Genomic DNA, 22,189 nt, shown 5'->3' with positions numbered 1-22,189 from the left:
TTTTTTTTTTTTTTTTTTTTTTTTTTTTTTTTTTTTTTGCGTTACACGGGCCTCTCACTGTTGTGGCCTCTCCCCCTGCGGAGCACAGGCTCCGGACGCACAGGCCCAGCGGCCATGGCTCACGGGCCCAGCCGCTCTGCGGCATGTGGGATCCTCCCGGACCGGGGCACGAACCCATGTCCCCCGCATCGGCAGGCGGACCCTCAACCACTGTGCCACCAGGGAAGCCCCAGTGCAGTAGTTTTTAAAAAAAATATTTATTTACTTTTATTTTTTGGCTGCATCGGGTCTTAGTTGTGGCATGCAGCATCTTTAGTTGCGGCGTGCAGGATCTTCGTTGTGGTGCGTGGGATCTCTAGTTGTGGCTTGCGTGCTTCGTAGTTGCAGCACACAGGCTTAGTTGCCCTGCGGCAAAAGGGATATTAGTTCCCTCACCAGGGATTGAACCCAGGTCCCCTGCATTGGAAGGTGGATTCTTAACCACTGGACCACCCGGGAAGTCCTGCAGTAGCTATTCATAATGGTCAAAAGTGGAAACAATCCAAATGTCCATTATCAGACAAAATGTTGTATATCCTTATGATGGAATATTATTCAGCCATGAAAAGGAATAAAGTACTGATACATGCTATACCGTCGATGACCCTTGAAAAAATGCTAAGTGAAAGAAGCCAGACACAAAATGCCACATATTGGATGATTCCTTTTTTATGGAATGTCCAGAATCGGCAAATCCTCTGAGACAGGAGGAGGGAGAAATGGAGAGTGACTGCTAAAGGGCCCCAGGGTTCTTCATGGGGCGATGAAATGTTCTGGAATTGGATAGTGGTGATGGCCGCACAACCTTGTGGATATACTAAAAATCACTGAATGGTACTTAAAGGGTAAATTCTATGGTATGTGAATTATATCAAAAGATTAATTTTATTATTAAAGTAATGTTAAAATTTTATGAGTGGCCACATATATCTGGCATTTTACTGAGCAATAAGATTAAGCTGAAATTTTTGTAGGAATTTACTGACGCACTTAATATTGTACAGGCTTTAAAGATAATATGTATTTTGAGATACACAAAGTAATTCAGTACTACATTTCTTGGGTAACTGGACAGCCCCCTTCCCAAATTGCCAAAAATATTGACTCAATTTGAATGAGTGGTCTTCTGGGAGTTCGTCCCCATAGTTCTCTGATAATTACCACATTTACAGTAGACGTGCACAATAATTACGTTTCTCCCATGCTTCTGTTTTACTTTGCTTTGACATCTGTTTCATCTTGTTTTGTACTTTTTTCACATTTTATTATGAAAATTTACTCTGCAAATCTACAGCAAATTTTAAAGAATTTTTCAGTGAACATCATACCTGTTACATAGATTCTACCATTAACATTTTTCTGTACTTGCTTTATCACATCGATCCTTTTATCCATCTTATTTTTACACATTTCAAACTAAATTACAGATACTAAGTTTGCCCTTAAATAGTTGAGTGTGTATATTAATTATAGTTCAATATTTGTTTATAGTCTTTTCTTTCAAGAAAAAATTTACAAACAATAAAAAGCAGAAATCTCAAGTATGCATTTACTGAGTTTTCGCAAATGCATACGTCTGTGTAATCAAATCACCTGTCAAGATATAGAACATTTATCACTTCAGAAAATTCTGTCATGCCCTTTTCCATTCAGTCCCTACCCCCCACCTCTAAGAAGCAACTAGTGTTCTGATTGTTTTCTGCCATAGTTTTGCCTGTTCTAGGACTTGAAGCATACATTAGGTACTGTTATGTGTGAGGCTTCCTCTACTCAGCATAACTGAGACTTTTATGTATTGTTATAAATGTCATCAGTGCACTGGTTTTTATTGCTGAGTAGTACTTCATTGCATTAAATATGCCACCTTTTGCTTATCCATTCTATTGATGGGTATGGTCTGTTGCCAATTTTTGGATATTGTGAATAAAGCTCCTGTAAATACACTTAAACAAATCTTTTTATAGACATATATTTTCATTTCTCTTGGATAAATACTTTGGAGTGGAATTGCTGGGTCATAAGAGATACATGTTAATTTTATGAGACTGCCAGATTTTTTCCTAAAATTGTACCATTTTATACTACCACTAAACAACATATGAGTATTCCGATTGCTCCATATGCTTGCTGACATTTTGTGTTGTTGGTCTCTTTAATTTAGCCCTGTGGTAGGTGTTCAGTGATTTCTGCCTTGCATTATAATTGACTGTTACATACCTTTCTTCACTTGATACTAAGCTCCTTGAAAATCAGTACAATCAGCTGTGTCTATCACTGTCCTTTTAATGTAGTGGGTGTGGAATAAATGTGAAACAAGTGCAATGAATGAATGTTTTGACACCTAGTTTTTTTTTTCTTTTTTTTAAAAATTAATTTATTTTTGGCTGCGTTGGGTCTTCCTTGCTGCACGCGGGGTTTCTCTAGTTGCAGCGAGCGGGGGCTACTCTTCCTTGCGGTGTGCGGGCTTCTCATTGCGGTGGCTTCTCTTGTTGCGGACCACAGGCTCTAGGTGCGTGGGCTTCAGTAGTTGTGGCTCGTGGGCTCAGTAGTTGTGGCTCGTGGGCTCTAGAGCACAGGCTCAGTAGTTGTGGCGCACAAGCTTAGTTGCTCTGAGGCATGTGGGATCTTCCCGGACCAGGGATCGAACCCGGGTCCCCTGCATTGGCAGGCAGATCCTTAACCACTGTGCTACCAGGGAAGCCCTGTTTCTATATCTCGCCAATTGTCAGTAATGATGCAATGAACGTAGTGGTGCAAATACCTTTTTGAGTTAGTGTTTTCATTTTCTTCAGATAAATACCCGGAAGTGGAATTGCTGGATCATACAGTAACTTTATTTTTAATTTTTTAGGAACCTGCATACTGTTTTCCACAGTGACTACACCAGCTTACATTCCCACCAACAGTACATGAGGGTTCCGTTTTCTCAACATCCTCACCAGTGCTTATCTCTAGTCTTTATTTTTCTGGCTGCAACACACGGCTCATGTCATCTTAATTCCCTGACCAGGGAATCAAACCTGGGCCCTCTGCAGTTAGAGCATGGAGTCCTAACCACTGGACTGCCAAGGAATGACCATCTCTAGTCTTATTTATTTATTTAGGCTGTGTTGGGTCTTCTTTTTTTTTTTTTTCTTTTTAAAATTTATTTTTTATTTTTGGCTGTGTTGGGTCTTCGTTGCCACACTTGGGCTTTCTCTAGTTGCGGAGAGCAGCGGCTACTCTTCATTGCAGTGCACGGGCTATAGGCACACGGGCTTCAGTAGTTGTGGTTCGTGGGCTCTAGAGCGCAGGCTCAGTAGTTGTGGCGCACGGGCTTAGTTGCTCTGGGGCACGTGGGATCTTCCCGGACTAGGGATTGAACCCGTGTCCCTTGCATTGGCAGGCGGATTCTTAACCACTGCACCACCAGGGAAGTCCCAGTCTTTTTTATAATAACCATTCTAACTCGTGTGAGCTGAAATCTCTTTTGATTTCATTTCCCTGATGATAGGTGATGTTGAGAATCTTTTCATGTACATATTGGCCATCTGTATGTCTTATTTGGAAAAATGTCTACTTAGGTCCTCTGCCCTTTTTTTTTTTTAAGTAACTTTTTTTGACATTTAAAAAAAATTTTATTTAGTTGGCTGTGTTGGGTCTTCATTGCTGCACACAGGCTTTCTCTAGTTGCAGCGAGTGGGGGCTACTCTTCATCGTGGTGAGTGGGCTTCTCATTGCGGTGACTTCTCTTGTTGCAGAGTATGGGCTCTAGGCGTGCGGGCTTCAGTAGTTGTGGCACACGGGCTCAGTAGTTGTGGCTCGTGGCCTCTAGAGAGCAGGCTCAGTAATTGTGGCACATGAGCTTAGTTGCTCTGAGGCATGTGGGATCTTCCTGGACCAGGGATCGAACCCGTGTCCCCTGCATTGGCAGGCGGATTCTTAACCACTGTGCCACCAGGGAGGTCCCCTATGTCTGCTTTTTAATCAAGTTTTCATTGTTGTTGTTGAGTTGCATTAGTTCTTTATATATTTTGGATATTAACCCCTCATCAGATATATGATTTGCAGATATTCAGCAGGTTGCCTTTTCATTTTGCTGATGGTTTCATTTGCTGTGCAGAAGCTTTTAAGTTTGATATAGTCCCACTTATCTATTTTTAGTTTTGTTGCCATTGCTTTTGGTGTTAGACCCAAAAAAGATATCACCAAAACCGATGTCAAGGCACTTACTGTCTGTGTTTACTTCTAGGAGTTTTATGGTTTCAGGTCCTTAATCCATTTTGAGTTGATTTTTGTTTATGGTGTAAGGTAGGGGCCCAGATTTGTTTTTTGCATGTGGCCGTCCAGTTTTCCCAGCACCATTTATTGAAGAGACTGTCCGTTCCTCATTGTATATTCTTGGCTCCTTTGTCATAAATCAGTTGACCATATATGTATGGGTTTTTTGGGGTCTCTCTGTTCTGTTCCATTGACCTTTGTGTCTGTTTTGATATCTAGTTTTAAGAATTTGAAATGAAAAAAAGTTTAAGCCATAAACACATGTAGAGATAAATTTGACCAGAAAGGTTGTTAAATAGGTATACTTTATTTCAATTAACAATTATTTCTTATTCGAAGAATATATTTACAGCAGTGATTTTTCATAGGTACAAATGATGGAAAATGTACACCTGGCCCCAGAGACAGATGAAGATGATCTTTATTCTGGTTATAATGACTACAATCCAACCTATGATACTGAGGTAAAAAAAAAAAAATTTTTTTTTTTTTTTTTTTTTTACATTGGTCTTTGCTAACCAGCTGGTTCATGAAAATTTTGGATTTGAGGGTTCTGCTTTATCATGCTTTAGATTAAGTAAGTTGATTAAAAGCCTAGAAAAGTGCTATTACTGAAGACTGTACTTTCTACCAATAGTAGTAATTGCAGCATAAAGATGTGAAAAAGTCTATGGGAAAGAATTAGGATCAATTATATACTTGTATTCTTCTGTACTAATTATCTGAATATGTAAGTTACAAGACTTAGATCACTTGAAGTACCTAAAATCAGTTTTTTTTAATGCTCTAAATTTGAAATGTCATGTAGTTATTTTTCTTCTTTGAATTAAATTATACAAGTATTTTATAGAAAAATTAGAGAATAGAAATAAATATAAAGAAAAATTAAAATCATAGAAACTGTCTATGAAACCACCCAGAAGAGATAAACATTAACTTACAGTGCTTAACGCTAAATGTTTCCCTATGCACATATGTATGTGTATATGTATACTGTATCTCTGTATGTTTTTGGATAAAATGGTATCATACTGTGTGTACTGTTTCGTAACCTGCTTTTTCCCTTTTATGAATATTCGCTTATGTCAACAAACCTATATCTGCTTAATATTTAGTAGTATAGTAATTACAGGATGAAATTGTTACTAAGACAAATACTTGAATATCTTAAATCTGTTTACATTATTGTGAGAGTTATAGTTTCCAAATTGTAAAAGACAAAAACTAAAGAAAACTCTTTATAAAGTTATCTTTAATTAGCGTGTGAAAAAAAGTAAGGATGAAGGATGTGGGCGTTAATTTACTTGCTAGTATTTAAGAATCAAATATTAGCATTTAGAGGACTTTAAACTAATTTAGGAAATCTCATTCTAGAGTTTTTCATATGGCTTTCAGTCATTTTTGAATTGTTTTTTCCTCTGGAGAAAAATGTTTGCCTGTGAATTTGAGACCTAGAGAGAAAGCAAGAAAAGAAAATAGAAATCATTCACTTACTCTATATGAAATAAAAATCTAGGAGAAAAAGAAATCTAGGAGATGCTGTTCATCATAGAAAATTTGAAAAATACATAAGATTGGAGAAAAAAATAAAATGACATGAATACTATTACCTGAAGATCACCTGTATTAGATATATCACCCGATGTTTTGCTGTATTCCCTTGTCTTTTAATATATTCAGGTTCTTCCGTCCCTGTATACAAACACTTATACACATACGGATATGATTACATAGACTAGTTTTTAAAAATTTGTATTAAAGCATGGGCATTTTCCTAAGCTAGTATAAATTATGAAAACCATTGACTCTCTCCCTTTCTCCCAGTCATAAAAGTTATATGTATAAAAAAAAAAAAATGTGCTCATTGTTGAAAAACAAAATTACCCATAATTTACCCAGCAGTCAGAAATGAGTACGGTTAACATGTTGCTTTGTCTTTCGTTCATGCATACACATACAATTTTCTTTTAGCATGTTTGGAATTGAACTAATGTTTACTTTTCTGTTTGCTTATTTACATTTGGCTACATCATAAACAAAGTTTCATGGTACTAAAAATTTAAATATAATTTTAATGGCTGCTTAATACCGACTATATACAGTTGATTATTTTCTGACTATAGGATAATTATTTATAGTTTTCTGCCCCTATTAATAACAATAGCACAATGAGCAACTTTATGCCTAAATAATTTTCTCTATTGTGATCAAACATTTCCTTGGGTAGAGTCCCACAAGTGGAATTAATGTATCATCATGATCATTCTTAAAAACATCAGAGAAACTTCCTAACTCTTCAGGTCATCACAGTGTGGCTTCATTATTTAACTTGAAGCAAATATTCAGAATATCATACACAAAAATAAATCACACAGTAAAATAAAAAATTTGGTTTACCCATGGTTTTCTTTTATTTTAATTAATTGGTGTAAATTAATATATAACTGAATTACTTGAAACAGTTGCTAAGGTGTTCATAGATTATGCAAATTGTTAATCAAATCATGAACAAAGAAAAAAATGACAAAAATTGTGTTGATTTGGTATTTGTAATTGGAGAATTTGTTGACAGTTTTTAGTTTGTCATTGAGACTTCACTGAGCTGATTAATCAAATTTTACTAATAATTTAGGAATATTGGAAGGCTTTTCCTAAAAGATGTGCCAAGGTAGTATAATTGTTTCAAAGGCAGCCCGTGGCTTTGTACTTCGTGTGAAAGTTGCCTGGTTTCTATGGCTGAGACTTGTGTACTTACTTCATTTTATGTAGTTGATAAGGAAGATTATGAAGATTATTTGAAGTAAAATTAAAGAAGAATCCTTGTACATAATCACATTTAAAGTACATTGTATTAGCATTTTGGTTATACAAACGTTTTACTTTAATTGTCTCCAAGGTTTTAAAAGCTAATTGACATCGACTCCATTTTTTGTGTATTGTTTGTGTTTGTTTTTTAATAATCAGCAAGTATGTTTCTGTGGGAAGTAGATTGCAGTAAATCGGAGGTGAGTGTGAGAACTGAGCACAGGTGTATGGAGGGCTAGAGCCGAACCTGTGCTGCTGAAGAGACAGGGGACAAAGGCTGCGTAGACTGGCAGTTGGAGAGGCTTGGTGCTTTTGAGAGAGGCTACAATGGCATTTTGTCCAGGAAACTCGGAAACACTGGTATCTTGCACTTGACTAATGTTACTTTCCTCCGATTCCTCAGAGAGAATGTGAGCATAGGTCAGGAATCAGCAAAGCATAGTAACGTTTTATTTCAACGGAGGCTTTGGTTCCAAGTGGCATCACAGGTTGGACCCGCTGGAGCCTAGGCTGGCTCTAGTCTGAATCTCAAACTTTACCTCTCCCGTGAGATGAAAAGCCATTTTCACTTGGGCAAGCAGAGATGAAACCAGAGCAAGTGTTTGCCCCATTTCTGGGAGAGGATACAGCCTTTTCTGTCCTAAGGTTTTCTCAGGTAAGGCCATGGTCCAGAATATGGAAGAAGAGAGGGGAGGGAGAGAGGGAAAAGGGATGGGGGTGATTCTCTGTTCCTACTGCTCCAACTTCTTGGAAAAGAGAGACAGTAGAAAGGCCATATCCTTGCAGACTTGATCTTTTAACCACATGTGTTGATAGCACCCATTTGAACAGTAGCCAGTGAAATGGCCTTAAACTTGACTGACATTGTCATTACTCCTCTCCCTGAGGGGGGAAGGGGCTTTGGTATTTTGTACAGTGTGAGGGGGATTTGAGGACGGGAGTCCTTGAGCCCTACCTGGATGTCAGCAGATGGAGGACGATGGATTATAGAGGATCATGAACACCAAGCAGTCGAGGTTAAACATTTAAAAAATTGTCACTTCATGTTGGATGTGAAATTTGCCTTTTTGTTTTAGGAATTGGAGAATGACACAGCTTTTCAGCAAGCTGTGAAAACTAGTCACGGCAGAAGACCTCCAGTAAGTGAATTTTTTTTATTGTGGTAAAAAACACATACTTTACCATCTTAACTGTTCTTAAATGTACATGTTGGTAGTGTTAAATTAATTCCCATTGTTGTGAAACAGATCCCTGGAACTCTCTGTCTTCCCAAACTGAAACTCTGTCCCCATTAAACAACAACCCCCATCTCCCTCCGCCAGCCCCTGACCCCCACCCTTCTACTGTCTTTATGAATTTGACTATTCTGGGTACCACATATAAGTGGAATCAGACGGTTTTTGTCCTTTTGTGACTGGCTTATTTCATGTAGCATAATGTCCTCAAGGTTCATCCACGGTATAGCCTGTGTCAGGATCTCCTCCCTTTTTAAGGCTGAATAACATTCCATTGTATGGATGGACCACATTTTGTTCCATGGACACTTGGGTTGCTTCCACCTCTTGGCCGTTGTGAATAGTGCTGCTACGAACATGAGTGTGCAAATATCTTGAGACCCTGTTTTCAATTCTTTGGATATGTACCCAGAAGTGGGATTGCTGGATCATATGGTAGTTCTATGTTTAATTGTTGGGGGAACCTCCATTACTGTTTTCCATAGTGGTTACACCATTTTACAATCCTACCAACAGTGCACAAGGGTTCCAGTTTCTCTACAGCTTCACTAACACTTGTTATTTTCTATTCTTTTGATAGTAGCAATTTTAATGGGTATGAGGTGATTCTCATTGTGGTTTTGATTTGCATTTCTCTGATAATTAGTGATGTTGACTGTCTTTTCTTATGCTCTTTGGCCATTTGTATATCATCTTTGAAGAAATGTCTTCAAGTATTTTGCCAATTTTTTAACTGGGTTATTTGATTTTTTTGTTGTTGAGTTGTAGGAATTCTTTATTGGGTATATGCTTTGCAGGTATTTTCTCCCGTTCTATAGGTTGCTTTTTTAAAATTCTGTTGATCGGGTTCTTTGATGCACAGAAGTTTTTATATTTGATGTAGTCCCATTGGTCTGTTTTTGCTTTTGTTGCCTGTGCTTTTTGGTGTCATAGCTGAGAAATCATTACTAAGTCCAATGCCATGAAATTTTCCCCTATGTTTTTTTTCTAGGAGTTTTATAGTTTTAGGTCTTTTTACGTTTGGGCCTTTAATCCATATTGAGTTCATTTTTGTATGTGATACAAGATTAAGGGTCTGATTTCATTCTTTTGTGTGGATATCCAGTTTTCCCAGCACCATTTGGGAGAGACTGACCTTTCCACATTGTATGGTCTTGGCACCCTTGTTTAAGATCATTTGACCAATTTTTTAAAATTAATTAATTTATTTAAAAAATTATTTTATTTTATTTTTATTTATTTATTTATTTGGCTGTGTTGGGTCTTTGTTGCTGCACACGGGCTTTCTCTAGTTGCGGCGAGCGGGAGCTACTCTTCGTTGCAGCGTGCGGGCTTCTCATTGCGGTGGCTTCTCTTGTTGCGGAGCACGGGCTCTAGGCACGTGGGCTTCAGTAGTTGTGGCATGTGGGCTCAGTAGTTGTGGCTCGCGGGCTCTAGAGCGCAGGCTCAGTAGTTGTGGCTCGTGGGCTCAGTTGCTCCGCGATTGTGGGATCTTCCTGGACCAGGGCTCAAACCCGTGTCCCCTGCGTTGGCAGACAGATTCTTAACCACTGTGCCACCGGGGAAGCCCCTGTCCTCACTTCTGACACCAGTTGCAAAACCACCTTCAGCGTCGGTCGTTTTCTGAAAGGACTCGCAGAACTCGCTGAAAGCTGGTATGCTTACGGTTTATTACAGGGGAAGGATACAGGTTAAATCTGCCCAGAGAAGAGAGACACAGGGCACAGTCTGGGAGGGTCCAAACATGGGGCTTCTGGTCATCCTTTCCCTGTGGAGCCCTGGGTAGCATTAACCTCCCAGCCGCTCTGAGTGGTGACGGTGCTTGGGAGGATTGCCAGCAAGGAAGCCCTCCCACCACTCTGGTGTCCAGAGTTTTCATGGAGCTCCATCACATACTGTCCTTATGGCTGCCCGTTAGTCTCCAGCCCCTCCTGGAGGTTCAGGCTCATAAGTCTGAAGTTTAGACTGTCTGGTGGCCAAAGCCCCCAGGCAAACAGGGGTGTGTCATACAGGACATTCCAGGGGCCTGCAGATCTCCTCCCAGTAGCAAAGGGCAAAGCCAGACCTCTCTTTGGGTGAAGTCAATTCTTGACTACACATTCCACAAGCTATATTTTAATTTTAAGTTTACCTTCATTATGGAAAGAAAATTGTAGGCTAAGTTCTTGCGCTTGGCTAATGACAAGGCCATAAGCTTTCTGAGGAGGCAGACCGTCATATTGTTCTCTCTTTGCCTGCTGTGGGTCCTCCACAGATCTTTATCACGTGACTTAGTAAATAAGCAAACATTGTCTTCAGTTTAGGGATTCTGGGTGTCAGACAGGTGGTAATGTCTCCAGGCTGGTCCTTCATCATATTTAGAAATGACTTCAGAGATCCTCACGTTATGATGAGGAAAACAAGCCTGGGGAGGGGAGGTCTCACACTTACCTGTAACCAGGACAGAGCTCAGGTCTCCAGCCGCCTTGAATGATATTTTCATCACACCTTACATACTGTATTAAATGGGAAAAATTTGTGCAACTGTTATATGAAAGGGACTGGGCTCACTTAAGAGGGATAAAATTCCAGCTAGCTCTAGAGGAACTTAAGGAGGAGAATAAAATGGACAGAAATAGAAATTACAAGGCATAATGTATTATGTGTTGTAAAAAGAGTATAAATTGCTATGGGACCACAAAGATAAGTTCTTTTTCACTAGTTGGGACAATCAGAAGAGGCTGCTTAGAAGATAGATTTACAGTTGAATATTTAAGGATGTGCACAGTTCAGATTGCCCTTGAGATCTGTGAGGAAAGGCACTGTGGGTGAGGGTGCAAGGTGAAGAAAGAAAGAGGTAACGTAGGATCCAGTCCACTTAAGAGATCAGTCCAGTGCCAAAAATAAAACCCAGAAGAACAGATCTAGTCATTAGTGAGTAGTTAAAAAGAAAAATGGTCTCTTTCCTTCAATTTGTTCTCACAGAAAAATATTGCTGAGACCCACATCCTTCCTTTTCATGTTTTTCCAAGACCTGTTATCTGTCAATTAGGTCAAGTTTGTTAATGGTTTTGTTCAAATTTTCTATATTTTTACTGATTTTTTTTTTTGTGGAGAGGAACTACAGTTCTATTAATGAGAAAAACGGTCAAATCTTACACTGTGATTGTGGTTTTCTTTCTTTTTCTTAGGTTTTTGATTTATGTATTTGGAGTAAAGACATTTAGAATTGTTATATTTTTGTGTTAAATTGACCCTTTTATTGTTATAAAATGTCCTGTCTCTAGTAATGCTGTTTGTCTGTTTTGTCAAATACTAGTATATTGCTAGAGCTACTCAGGCTCTCTTTTGTCTAGTGTTTACATTGTATGTCTTTCCCATCTTTTTACTTCCAGCATTCTCATATCTATATATTTAAGATGTATTTATTAGCAGCATGAATAGAGCTCTGGGTTTTTTGTTTTTGTTTTAATATTGTCAGATAATCTTCTTCTTTTAGTCTATTTACGTTTAATGAAATTACTGATTTGGTTTAAATTTGTTGCCTTAGTATTTGCTGTTTGTTTTTTCCTGCCTTTTTTATGTTTCATTTTCTCTCCTTTCTTATCTTGTTTTTTTTTTTTTTTTTTTTTTTTTGCGGTACGCGGGCCTCTCACCGCAGTGGCCTCTCCCGTTGCGGAGCACAGGCTCCGGACTCGCAGGCTCAGCGGCCATGGCTCACGGGCCCAGCCGCTCCGCGGCATGTGGGATCTTCCCAGACCAGGGCACGAACCCGCGTTCCCTGCATCGGCAGGCGGACTCTCAACCACTGCGCCACCAGGGAAGCCCTCTTATCTTCTTTTGTTTATTTTTTATTATTCCATTTCTCCCTCTGTTATCTTGGGAGCTTACATTCTTTAGCCATTTTTTAGTGTTTTTGTAAAGATTACAATACTCATCTTTAACTTATCAAAGTCTAGTATAATTTAGTATTTTACTACTTTCTGGACAATGCCAGAATTTTATGTTATTTTCAGTTTTCAGTTCTAGAATTTCCATTTATCCATTTTTTATAGTTTTTAGTTCTCTACTGAAATTGTCATCTTGTCTTTTAATTCGCTGAACATATCGACCATAGTTGTGTTAAAGCCTGTGTCTGATGTTTCCATCGCATGTTTCCCCTTCTGCCTGTCTTTCCATTTATTTCTCTTGGTTTTGGTTAGGTAGTCTTGCTCCTATGTGTCTGGTTGTTTTAGATTGAATGCCAGGCATTGTAAATGAAAATTTTTAGAGATAATATACGGCTGTATGTCTCTGCTGTCTAGTGTGATAACCACTAGCCACGTGTGACTATTTAAATCATTTAAAAGTAAGTAAAATTTTAAAATCCAGATCCTATTGCCTGAGCCACACTTCAAATGCTCAACAGCCACATGTGGGTAGTGGCTGCCTTATCAGGACAGATACCTTTTACTGGAGAGAATTTACTTTTGCTTATGGCCTCAGAGATGCAAGGAACCCCGAATCACCTCAAGCCAATTGAGTTTGAGATGATTCTAAATTGGGCTCAGGTCTTACAAGGGCTGGTGTCCTTCTGATTTCCCTTCCAGTCTGAGTGTAGCCTTTGGAGGTTAGTCAAGTCTGAATACTAGAGGATTCCCAGGGCTGCCACCTCAGCAGGCCCAGCTCCAGGGTTTATGTCTTCAGTCCTGTCTTCTGTGAAAAGCTCTGTTCACCCTTGCGGCCTGGCCTTCTGCATTAACAGACACCGCTGGGAGAAGAGCAGCCCAGATGCAGCTCAGCCCTCAGTCTTCCCTTCTGTTCCTCAGCTTGAGGCCTTGTAATTCCTCATGGCCTTGATGGTTCTCTAATGTATCCAAACTGATTTTTTGCAAAAAAAAATATTTTTGTCCCCAGCCACCTTAGTAGTTCTTAGAGGGAGAGATGTTTAAAACAGTGGTCCGTCAAGCCAGAAGTAGATCCTCTAAAAATGATGTTTTAATCAAATACTTAAACAAAGATGCCCAACAGCTAACCTGTTTAGCGCACTTTTTCACCTCTGTGGTCCTGTTTGATTCCAGTTACAACTTTGTGATCAGCATACTTTGTATCTTTATTTCAGAGATGAGAACATTTAGGTTCAAAGAGATAAAATAAACAAGCAAGTAGAGGGAGAGCTGAGATTCAACCCCAGATTCCCTGAGATCCTCTGTCTGTTGTTAGACCCAGCGGTCTGGCAGTGATAATCACGCAAAATGAATGGTAGGCGTGACCGTGAAGACTCATCTGTCTTATTGGCCCCTCAAGTCATTCTAAAGTCCCTTTTCTTCTTTAAAATGAGTTCCAGAATAGGTCTCCTTCCTGATACTTAAAATACTTGAGCTCTTTAATATTTAGAATAATTTAAAAGAAATTATTCTAAATATTATATAAATATTTCTCTATTGATGAGCCTATATTTTCTATTTCTTTTCCAGTTTTCTATTATATAACTTAATCTGAATTCTATTAACTATGTTTTTTTTCCTCCCCAAGATAACTGCTAAAATACCAAGCACAGCAGTTGCTAGACCTGTAGCTACTGGATGTGGGGTAGGTTTTCTTAAGCTGAAGATATGAAGATGCATTTTCTCATACATAAGTTCAGTTTAGGCAGTTAGTTCTACATAAGTTTGGCTACCTTTCAGCCCATGACCTGGATATATTTTCCATTTTGGTTAGTGATGAACATTATATATTGTTGATTAATAGCTTTGAATATTCTAGTCATTTTGGTTTTAAATATAACAGAAAATATTTTATTGTCTTTTCCTACCTGTAAACCTCGTGTTTGTTGATTGACTTCTTTTCATTTTCTATATAATATAACCAAGTGTCATGTGTATTCCATTCGTATATCTTATGTGAGGTTAGATGTTATTTAAATATAATGTTTATAATTTTTAAAAACTTATTAATACATGAAAAAATAAAATTTAAGAAAAACTTCAGAGGCATATAATTGGGTCTTGCTTTTATTTGAGATCGTTGGAGGAAAGATGCTATATTAAAATCCATAAAAGAAAATCTTTTAAATCTTGCCCAAAGTACCTACAATTTGGATATTTTAGCTTATGTGAAATAATAAAGGAATGGGAGAAAAATGGAGGAATGAGGTGAAATAGTGTTTCCTAGTCTTTATGATAATATTTCTTAGGGGTCATAAAAATGGTTTTAGAACCTAGAGGTCCCGGGCACTTGCCTTCCAAGTGTCCCTTCCTGTGAATGAAGAAAGTGGCCTTATACGTTATATAACAGTGTGTCATGTGACGCATACGTTTATTAATCAACCAAAGCAGGTATCACTCATAAATTTGGTTTTTGGTGATGTTTCAGAATAGGAGACAGCAAGCTTTTCTGTGAAGGGCCCTGTGGTTTAGGCTCTTCGGAACCCAGCTCAGCATTTTCAGAGAGGCAGCCACAGACGATGAACAGGCAAATGGACTGCGGCTGTGTCCCAGTACAAAGGCTGAGGGTTATAGTTTGCCAATGCCTGTTTTAGAGTTTTATTGTTTGATCCTGTATCCTCGGGAGATAAATGGAAAAAAATTATGTTTAGGTTTACTTGCCAATAGGATGAAGGAAAAAAAGTTACAAAGAAAACTTTTATACTTTGGTTTATAAAATTAAATGTAGGCATTTTTTGGAATTGTTTTAACTTAGTTTTTTGTTTACTAGTCCAAGACATCCCTGGCATCGTCAATGGGAAGACCAATGACAGGGGCTATTCAGGTATCTCCATTGTGTGGGTGTTCATTTTGGGCCTTTCCTGTGACTTAGAATATTATTACCAAAGTTTTTTTAAGTTGTTACTTATATAGTGACCCTGGTTCTTTAAACTGTGGGCTAAAGTTTGGACCGTTTGAAATCTTTGGTGGCAAAGTCTCTTTATTTACTTTATTTACAGGTTTATTTACTCAGGTCTCAAATGAAATCCCACTGGGAATGGACATAGGCCTGATAGTTTGCTTGTAGGATGTACTCTGGGACCCGCTTTTTCTTTGCTGTCATTTACAGCAGTTTCTGTGGTTTCTCTCTTAGGCATATAGGAGACCAACCAAAAGTAGGGGAGTAGCCAGCTACTAAGCTGCGTAAGGTACTATCTAAAAATCCTTAATAGTGCTTTTCTTTTCAAACTGGGAGTAAGTCCAGTTAGACAAGGAATCAGAATTTGACAGAGGAAAGGTGAAGTGCAGACAGGCCGGCACATGAGGAGGTGGGAGCACCGAGCAAGCCGGCAGGGGACGAAACCAGTGTTACACGCTAGGCTGTATTACAACGTGTGTCATGCAGCTCTGCAAGTAAGAGGCAGGTCTTATTTAAGAATGCTCTTTAAATGATGCTTGTTCTCCTAAGGATGGAGTTACTAGACCCATGACAGCGGTGAGAGCAGCTGGTTTTACCAAAGCAGCTTTGAGAGGTTTGTTCTATTTCAGCTATTAATTTTTTTCAGATCTTTAAATTTTTAAAATGTTTTTGTATGTGTAAATATATTACCATATCTAACATGCCATTGACTATTTTAGGTACCATTAAGAAAGGAAAGGGGTGATGAAAATGTTCTGCATCCCAGTTGAGGTGGTAGTTACACTGGCATGTAATCTGTCAAAATATACCGAGTTCTACATCTAAAATTTGTATGTGAGTTAGAGCTAAAGAATTAAAGGTGAAAATAGTATTTAAATATATGATAAGTTAAATAATAATTTTTAAATAAAATTGTTATGACAAAAATTAATGATTATTATACCAGTAATGGAAAATTAAAAGGCTAATACCAGGTTATTACTCACATGATTGGCCATTTAGAGTTCATAATAGGGATAGATTACTATGGGGGAGAAATAAATACTGAGAGATATTTATTTTTGTTTTTACATGGTAACACACAGTTTTATTTACTTGTTTTTATGTATGTTAAAAATCTTACCAGTTTCTTAATATGCAAAATATTTATGTAAGCATAAAAAATGTCCATTCCATTTAATAAATAGGTAAATTAAATAGCATGTGCGCGGTTTCATATCCGTTCAGTTGTGCTGGATTGAGCACTAAACGTGAACTCTTGACTGTGTCTCAGGCTCTGCGTTCGACCCCCTCGGTCAGTCGCGGGGCCCTGCACCGCCCCTGGAGGCCAGGAACGAAGACAGGTATGCAAGTCCTGTGCTGCTCTGCTGTGGTTGGTTGCATGTTCTTAACTTTTACTTCTCAAATACATAATCCTTACGTATTTGAAAAGTTCATGTCAGCAGAATAGTAACCAAAGCATCATCCCTGGTTCTCGGAACTGGCAAAAGAATCAAGTCTCAGAAAAGCAGCCCTGTGTATTCCATGCAGTTTTACTGTAATATTGACTCGAAGATATGTCTGATTTTTATACGTGCCAGTATTGATTCTCTTGAAGGCCAAATGTTGCTGTACCTGTAATAAGATATTCTTATTTTAAAAGGATATTTCAAAGAAAAAAATTAAGAAAATGTATGTTAGTTTGTCATATTGATATTGAGAAATATAATTTTTTATAGAATTAACTTAGTTTTGTGCCATTGACTAGAGAGTAGCTAAAAAGCTATGGTGTAAATTCAGCTGTGTACATTTACTGATATCTAAGCAACATTAGATTTTACAAATAGTGATAGCAGCCAGCATATACCTAGTGCTCTCTGTGCGATCACTGCGTGCCCTGCACTGTGCACGAGCTTCCCTGAGCTCTTGTGTCATCAGTTCAGGGGGAGGGAAGCACGGAGAGCTCGCTGGGTCAGGCTAGTACACGGCAGGACTGAGACTTGAACCCAGGCGGTCTACTTCCAGGGCTCATGTTTTTTGTTGTTGTTGTTGGTGGTTTTTTTTTTTTTTGCGGTCCGCGGGCCTCTCACTGTTGTGGCCTCTCCGGTTGCGGAGCACAGGCTCCGGACGCGCAGGCTCAGCGGCCATGGCTCACGGGCCCAGCCGCTCCGCGGCATGTGGGATCTTCCCGGACCGGGGCACGAACCCGTGTCCCCTGCATCGGCAGGCGGACTCTCAACCACTGCGCCACCAGGGAAGCCCCAGGGCTCATGTTTTTAAATTGTAATTCTTAAACCTGGTATTTGGGCTATTGTATAAATTACATAATTTCTCTTTTTGACTAATAAGGAACTTCTATAGAAAGTCAGTTTACTTTGTATCCTAGTTAATGACAGCAAGTTTGCTAATAAATACATGTTATCTTACTTAAATATGTCATTTAGGATCCTGTCAGCTAACAGCTGAAAATGTCAGAAAAAACACACACAACAAGAATGTTTTATTATCTCCCATAACAGGAGGTCTGGAGGATGGTTAATTTAACTTCTCAATAACCTCACGCTGCTTCAGCTTCTTTCTGATTCTCTTGGCTCTTCTCAAGAGCCTGCCCATCCTCGTGATTCCAGGAGGGCCATGGGAGTTCAGAACCTTCCTGTAGTTGATAAAACCTAGAGTCAGAAGGTGCTCAGTCTTAGGTCCTCTTTGAAGAGCAGGGATCTTTCCGGGAGACATCTGCCCCAGGCAGACGCGTCTTCATTTCTCATTGGCCAGAAATTCATCACACGTGCCTGATGGAACCAGACATTCGGCAGGAGGGTGAGACTCTCCTGTAGCCTAGCTTTCGTGTTCAGGGACGCAGGGCGGCGGCAGGCTCCTGTGGAGGCGCCCAGCAGTGTCTGCACAGAGTTCATTCTCCTGGTGGCTGGTAGGGATGGGGTAGTGACTTCCACTGTCTTCATAAAATTCTCTTACAGAGTTTTAGCGTTACATTTTTATATTGATATTTTAGGCTTAATTATAACAACCTGTAAGCAACATTTAAAGACATTTATTAGAGTGTTTCAGACAGCTTGAAAATAGAATTCCGTACTTTGAATTCTGAACTTTTTAACCTTTAGAAAGCCACCATCTATTATTAGAATTTTGCAATCCCTATAAACTAATAAAATATGTTGTCTTAATCCCAGGTTTTACTGAAGAATATGATTTTATAGACAAACCTATACTGTGAAATTTATTCCTGTGTTCTTTTTAAAAGTTCATTTGTAGAGAATTAAGAGAATTGATGTTTACTGTGATATATTTGTAGTAAAAGTTTATTTAGGCAGTAATGTACATTCAGAGTGTTGTGTTTTATTGAAAGAAAGTGGTAGTAAAACAACACTGATGTTGTGTTTGAAACATGGCTGATCTGGGGACACTTCGTTTGCTACTAATGAAGTCAGGGTTTTAAACTTCCTCACCTCGTTAGAAGTCTCTGTGGTGAGTGGGGCTTCCCTGGCGGCCCAGTGGTTAGGACTCGGTGCTTTCACTGCCATGGCCCCGGGTTCGATCCCTGGACGGGGAACTGAGATGCCACAAGCCACACAGCACGGCCAGAAAAAAAAAAAAAAAGTCTCTGTGGTATCTATTTGGTAGTAAATAATTTTTCTGTCTTTTATGGGGTCTTCAGTCTTTCTAACCATAGATAAAGTTTTTCATTTGCCATAGAATCTGCTTTCCTTTGGGGATGGTAATGCAACAGCATGGCCCTAGAGTTACCTTATCATGTGTTTAAATCCTGGCTCTGTTACTTATTAGCTGTATGATCTCAGGCTTAATACTTAACTTTCTTTCTTTTCTTTCGTTTTTTTTTTTTTGGCCGCCCTGTGTGTCTTGTGGGATCTCAGTTCCCTGACCAGGGATCGAACCCGTGCCCCTTGAAGTGGAAGCACGGAATCCTAACCACTGGACCGCCAATACTTAACTTTCTAAACTTCAGTTTCCCTGTCAGTGAAATGAGATAATGATAGTACTTGTATCAAATATTCTTGTGAAGATTAAGTGACATAATTAGGGTAAAGCATTTAGCTCAAAATTAAATTATACTTATGCTAAATAAATGTTAGCTATTTTTACTATTATGAATAATTATATAATGTAGTTATTAAAAACAGTGGCACATTTATTCTTTAAGGCCACTTATATATTTGTCTTATCTGTGACTTACTCTTAAAGTTTATAAGCACATGATGGACAATGTTAAAAGTGGGTTAAATTTTGTATGTATTATTAGGGGTTGAATGATTCAAAATATACTTACTTTTTTCTTTAACAGTCCAGAAGAAAAGATAAGACAATTAGAGAAGAAAGTAAATGAGTTGGTAGAAGAAAGCTGTATTGCTAACAGTTGTGGAGACTTAAAATTGGTGAGTTCATAAACTGGTAAGATTCAAGATTATGAAGTGTGTGCATATGTATCTTTATGTATGTACCTATCTAAGCACATGTATAGATAAATACTTTCATTTTGTTGTGGACTGGCCTTAGAGTTTTCACTGAAATAATTATTTTGAGAACCTGCAGTTGTAACTCTGCTTCATAAACTCTGAAGTCAAAACAATTGGCTGATTTTGTAATTTTTCACATCGGTCATTTAAGGAGGGGAAAAAATTCCAGTGCATCGGTTGGCTAAATTTTGCAGCCTGGTGGACTGCTGAATTGGACGCACAGCCTGCTGCAGGTGGAGCCCATGGCCCACACACAGCACTAAGGGCTGTTTTCTCCTTCAAGGCTGACTGCTCTAAAGTATTTTGTCCTAAGTAAACTGCAAAATCGTGGTTTGCTTCTTGGCAATCCAACTCTGCTGCTTTTTTTTTAATTGAATCTTTTCTCTTAGTTTGCTTTGTTCACATTACTTTGGCCATCATACCACATAAATATAATTTCTGGGACTTAGTTATCAGATCAATGAATACCATTAGAAAGATTCAGTATAAGCTACTTTTTTTTTTTTTTTTTTTTTTTGCGGTACATGGGCCTCTCACTGTTGTGGCCCCTCCCACTGCGGAGCACAGGCCCCGGACGCGCAGGCCCAGCGGCCATGGCTCACGGACCCAGCCGCTCTGCGGCACATGGGATCCTCCCGGACCGGGGCACGAACCCGCGTCCCCTGCATCGGCAGGTGAACTCTCAACCACTGCACCACCAGGGAAGCCCCAGTATAAGCTACTTTTATTGCTCACAGAACCTGTGCTTTTTTATCTAGTTCTAAAAAAAAAATTCCATGTTTAATTAATGTGACTGTGGTCAGTCTCTTAGTGGAAATCGATAAAAGGTTCTTGGCGTCCTGAGTAAGATCTGAGCGAAACTAAGGATCTGTTGTTGTATTGGGTAGCAGTTATCCATGATCCAATACTTGTCTGTATTTTGAGCATCCGAGAAACCAGACAAATCCACCTAAATTCCTACCTCATGAGATTGAATTAAAACACCAAAGATTCAGGAGTTGGGAGGAAAAAGGAAGTAGATAGACATGGTCAGACCGAAAGGGGGTGGGAGGTGAGGTGATGGAGAACCTCGACGTGGGGCAGGTGTATTCCGGGTCTTAACCCCCATGCTTCCTCTTCTTTCCCAGAGAAGACACTCGGGCTTTCCATGCGGGAGGAAGAGCTCCCGTTTAAACAATAGAAGGGGGGTTTATGGTAGGAGCACACGGGGCATCAGGGAACCCAGGGGTAATGGCAGCCACCCCTGCTTCCCGCAGACACTTCCCGAATGCACCAAATTCCGTGTGAGTGCTCAAAGGAGTTTACACAGTCTACATTTGATTTCAGGCCTTAGAAAAGGCAAAAGATGCAGGAAGAAAAGAGAGAGTCCTGGTGAGACAACGAGAACAAGTTGCAAGTCCAGAAAACATCAATTTGGATTTAACTTACTCAGTAAGTATGAAGCACCTGTTGAGTACAGTTGCCTTGGCGAGAATTTATAGATTCCAGAACTCTTTTTTCATTTTTGTTTCTTGTTTTCTCTTGTTCTTTAAGCCTTATTGGACTTAAGGTGCCCAGAATTAGATTAATAATACTCTTTAGTTCATGGGACCACTCTTATCTTTGGTATGTACAGTGATCTTCTTTAGTTAGTTAATTAGTCATTTTTAATAATGTAGTAAATACTTGTAAACCTACCAGCCAAGGACTCATGAAGATTGCTAATATTTGGGTTCTATTCAGTGTGGATACTTTAACGAGATTCATTTTGTTTTGTTTTGAGGTATAATTGGGATACAGTGTTCTGTTAGTTTCAGGTATACAACACGATGACTTGATATTTGTATATATTATGAAATGATCACCACAATAAGTCCAGTTAACATCCGTCACCAAACAGAGAGAGATAATGGGGTTCTAATTTATTTATTTATTTATTTATTTTTGGCTGCGTTGGGTCTTCGTTGCTGCGCACGGGCTTTCTCTAGTTGCCGCGAATGGGGGCTACTCTTGGTTGCGGAGCACGGGCTCTAGGCACATGGGCTTCAGTAGTTGTGGCGTGTAGGCTTCAGTAGTTGTGGCTCGCGGGCTCTAGAGCTCAAGCTCAGTAGTTGTGGCTCACGGGCTTAGTTGCTCTGTGGCATGTGGGATCCTCCCGGACCAGAGCTCGAACCCATGCACTGTCAGGCAGATTCTTAACCATTGCGCCACCAGGGAGGCCCCGATAACGAGATTCTAATGTGGACTTTTTGGTCTGTGATTTTAGAGAACTTCAAACTAGGTGAATAAGATAATGTTCTGTGAGGAGAGTAGGGGGAAAAAACCAGCTAATTTCTAGCAAAATTCATTCAATTCTGAAAAGACACTTCTTTGATATTTATACTGCTGTTTAAAAGGGTATGTTTTCAGTAGGAAAAGTCTTCATATGCTAAACAAGTGGAAAAAAGGACATTAGAACTTAGAATAAGAAGATTTTTTTTTTTTTTTTTTTTTTTGCGGTACGCGGGCCTCTCACTGTTGTGGCCTCTCCCGTTGTGGAGCACAGGCTCCGGACGCGCAGGCTCAGCGGCCATGGCTCACGGGCCCAGCCGCTCCGTG

At 39.2% G+C, this 22,189-nt stretch overlaps 1 protein-coding gene across 5 annotated transcripts in view; it reads left to right on the top strand.

Moving 5' to 3' along the window:
* Positions 1-22,189, top strand: part of IFT88 (intraflagellar transport 88) — a 77,679-nt gene that overhangs the window by 1,846 nt on the left and 53,644 nt on the right. For 3 of the 5 annotated variants that reach the window (XR_003791672.1, XR_003791673.1, XM_029209830.1), the window contains exons 2-9: positions 4,668-4,763; positions 8,181-8,243; positions 13,833-13,889; positions 15,015-15,068; positions 15,693-15,756; positions 16,417-16,486; positions 19,441-19,531; positions 20,939-21,043. Coding sequence is in view for 3 of the 5 variants with exons in the window: in XM_029209830.1 (XP_029065663.1) it covers positions 4,674-4,763; positions 8,181-8,243; positions 13,833-13,889; positions 15,015-15,068; positions 15,693-15,756; positions 16,417-16,486; positions 19,441-19,531; positions 20,939-21,043 (594 nt within the window). In the remaining 2 variants the exon portion in view is untranslated. The remainder of the gene's footprint in view (positions 1-4,667; positions 4,764-8,180; positions 8,244-13,832; positions 13,890-15,014; positions 15,069-15,692; positions 15,757-16,416; positions 16,487-19,440; positions 19,532-20,938; positions 21,044-22,189) is intronic. The other 2 variants (XM_029209831.1, XM_029209832.1) reach the window with 2 other exon arrangements.

The sequence above is a fragment of the Monodon monoceros genome, unplaced genomic scaffold (assembly GCF_005190385.1).
Source record: "Monodon monoceros isolate NGI ecotype Baffin Bay Population unplaced genomic scaffold, NGI_Narwhal_1 Super_Scaffold_8, whole genome shotgun sequence".
NCBI classification, from domain to species: Eukaryota; Metazoa; Chordata; class Mammalia; order Artiodactyla; family Monodontidae; genus Monodon; species Monodon monoceros.
The sequence above is the reverse complement of the archived record's forward strand: the minus strand, read 5'-3'. Positions and strand labels throughout refer to the sequence as shown.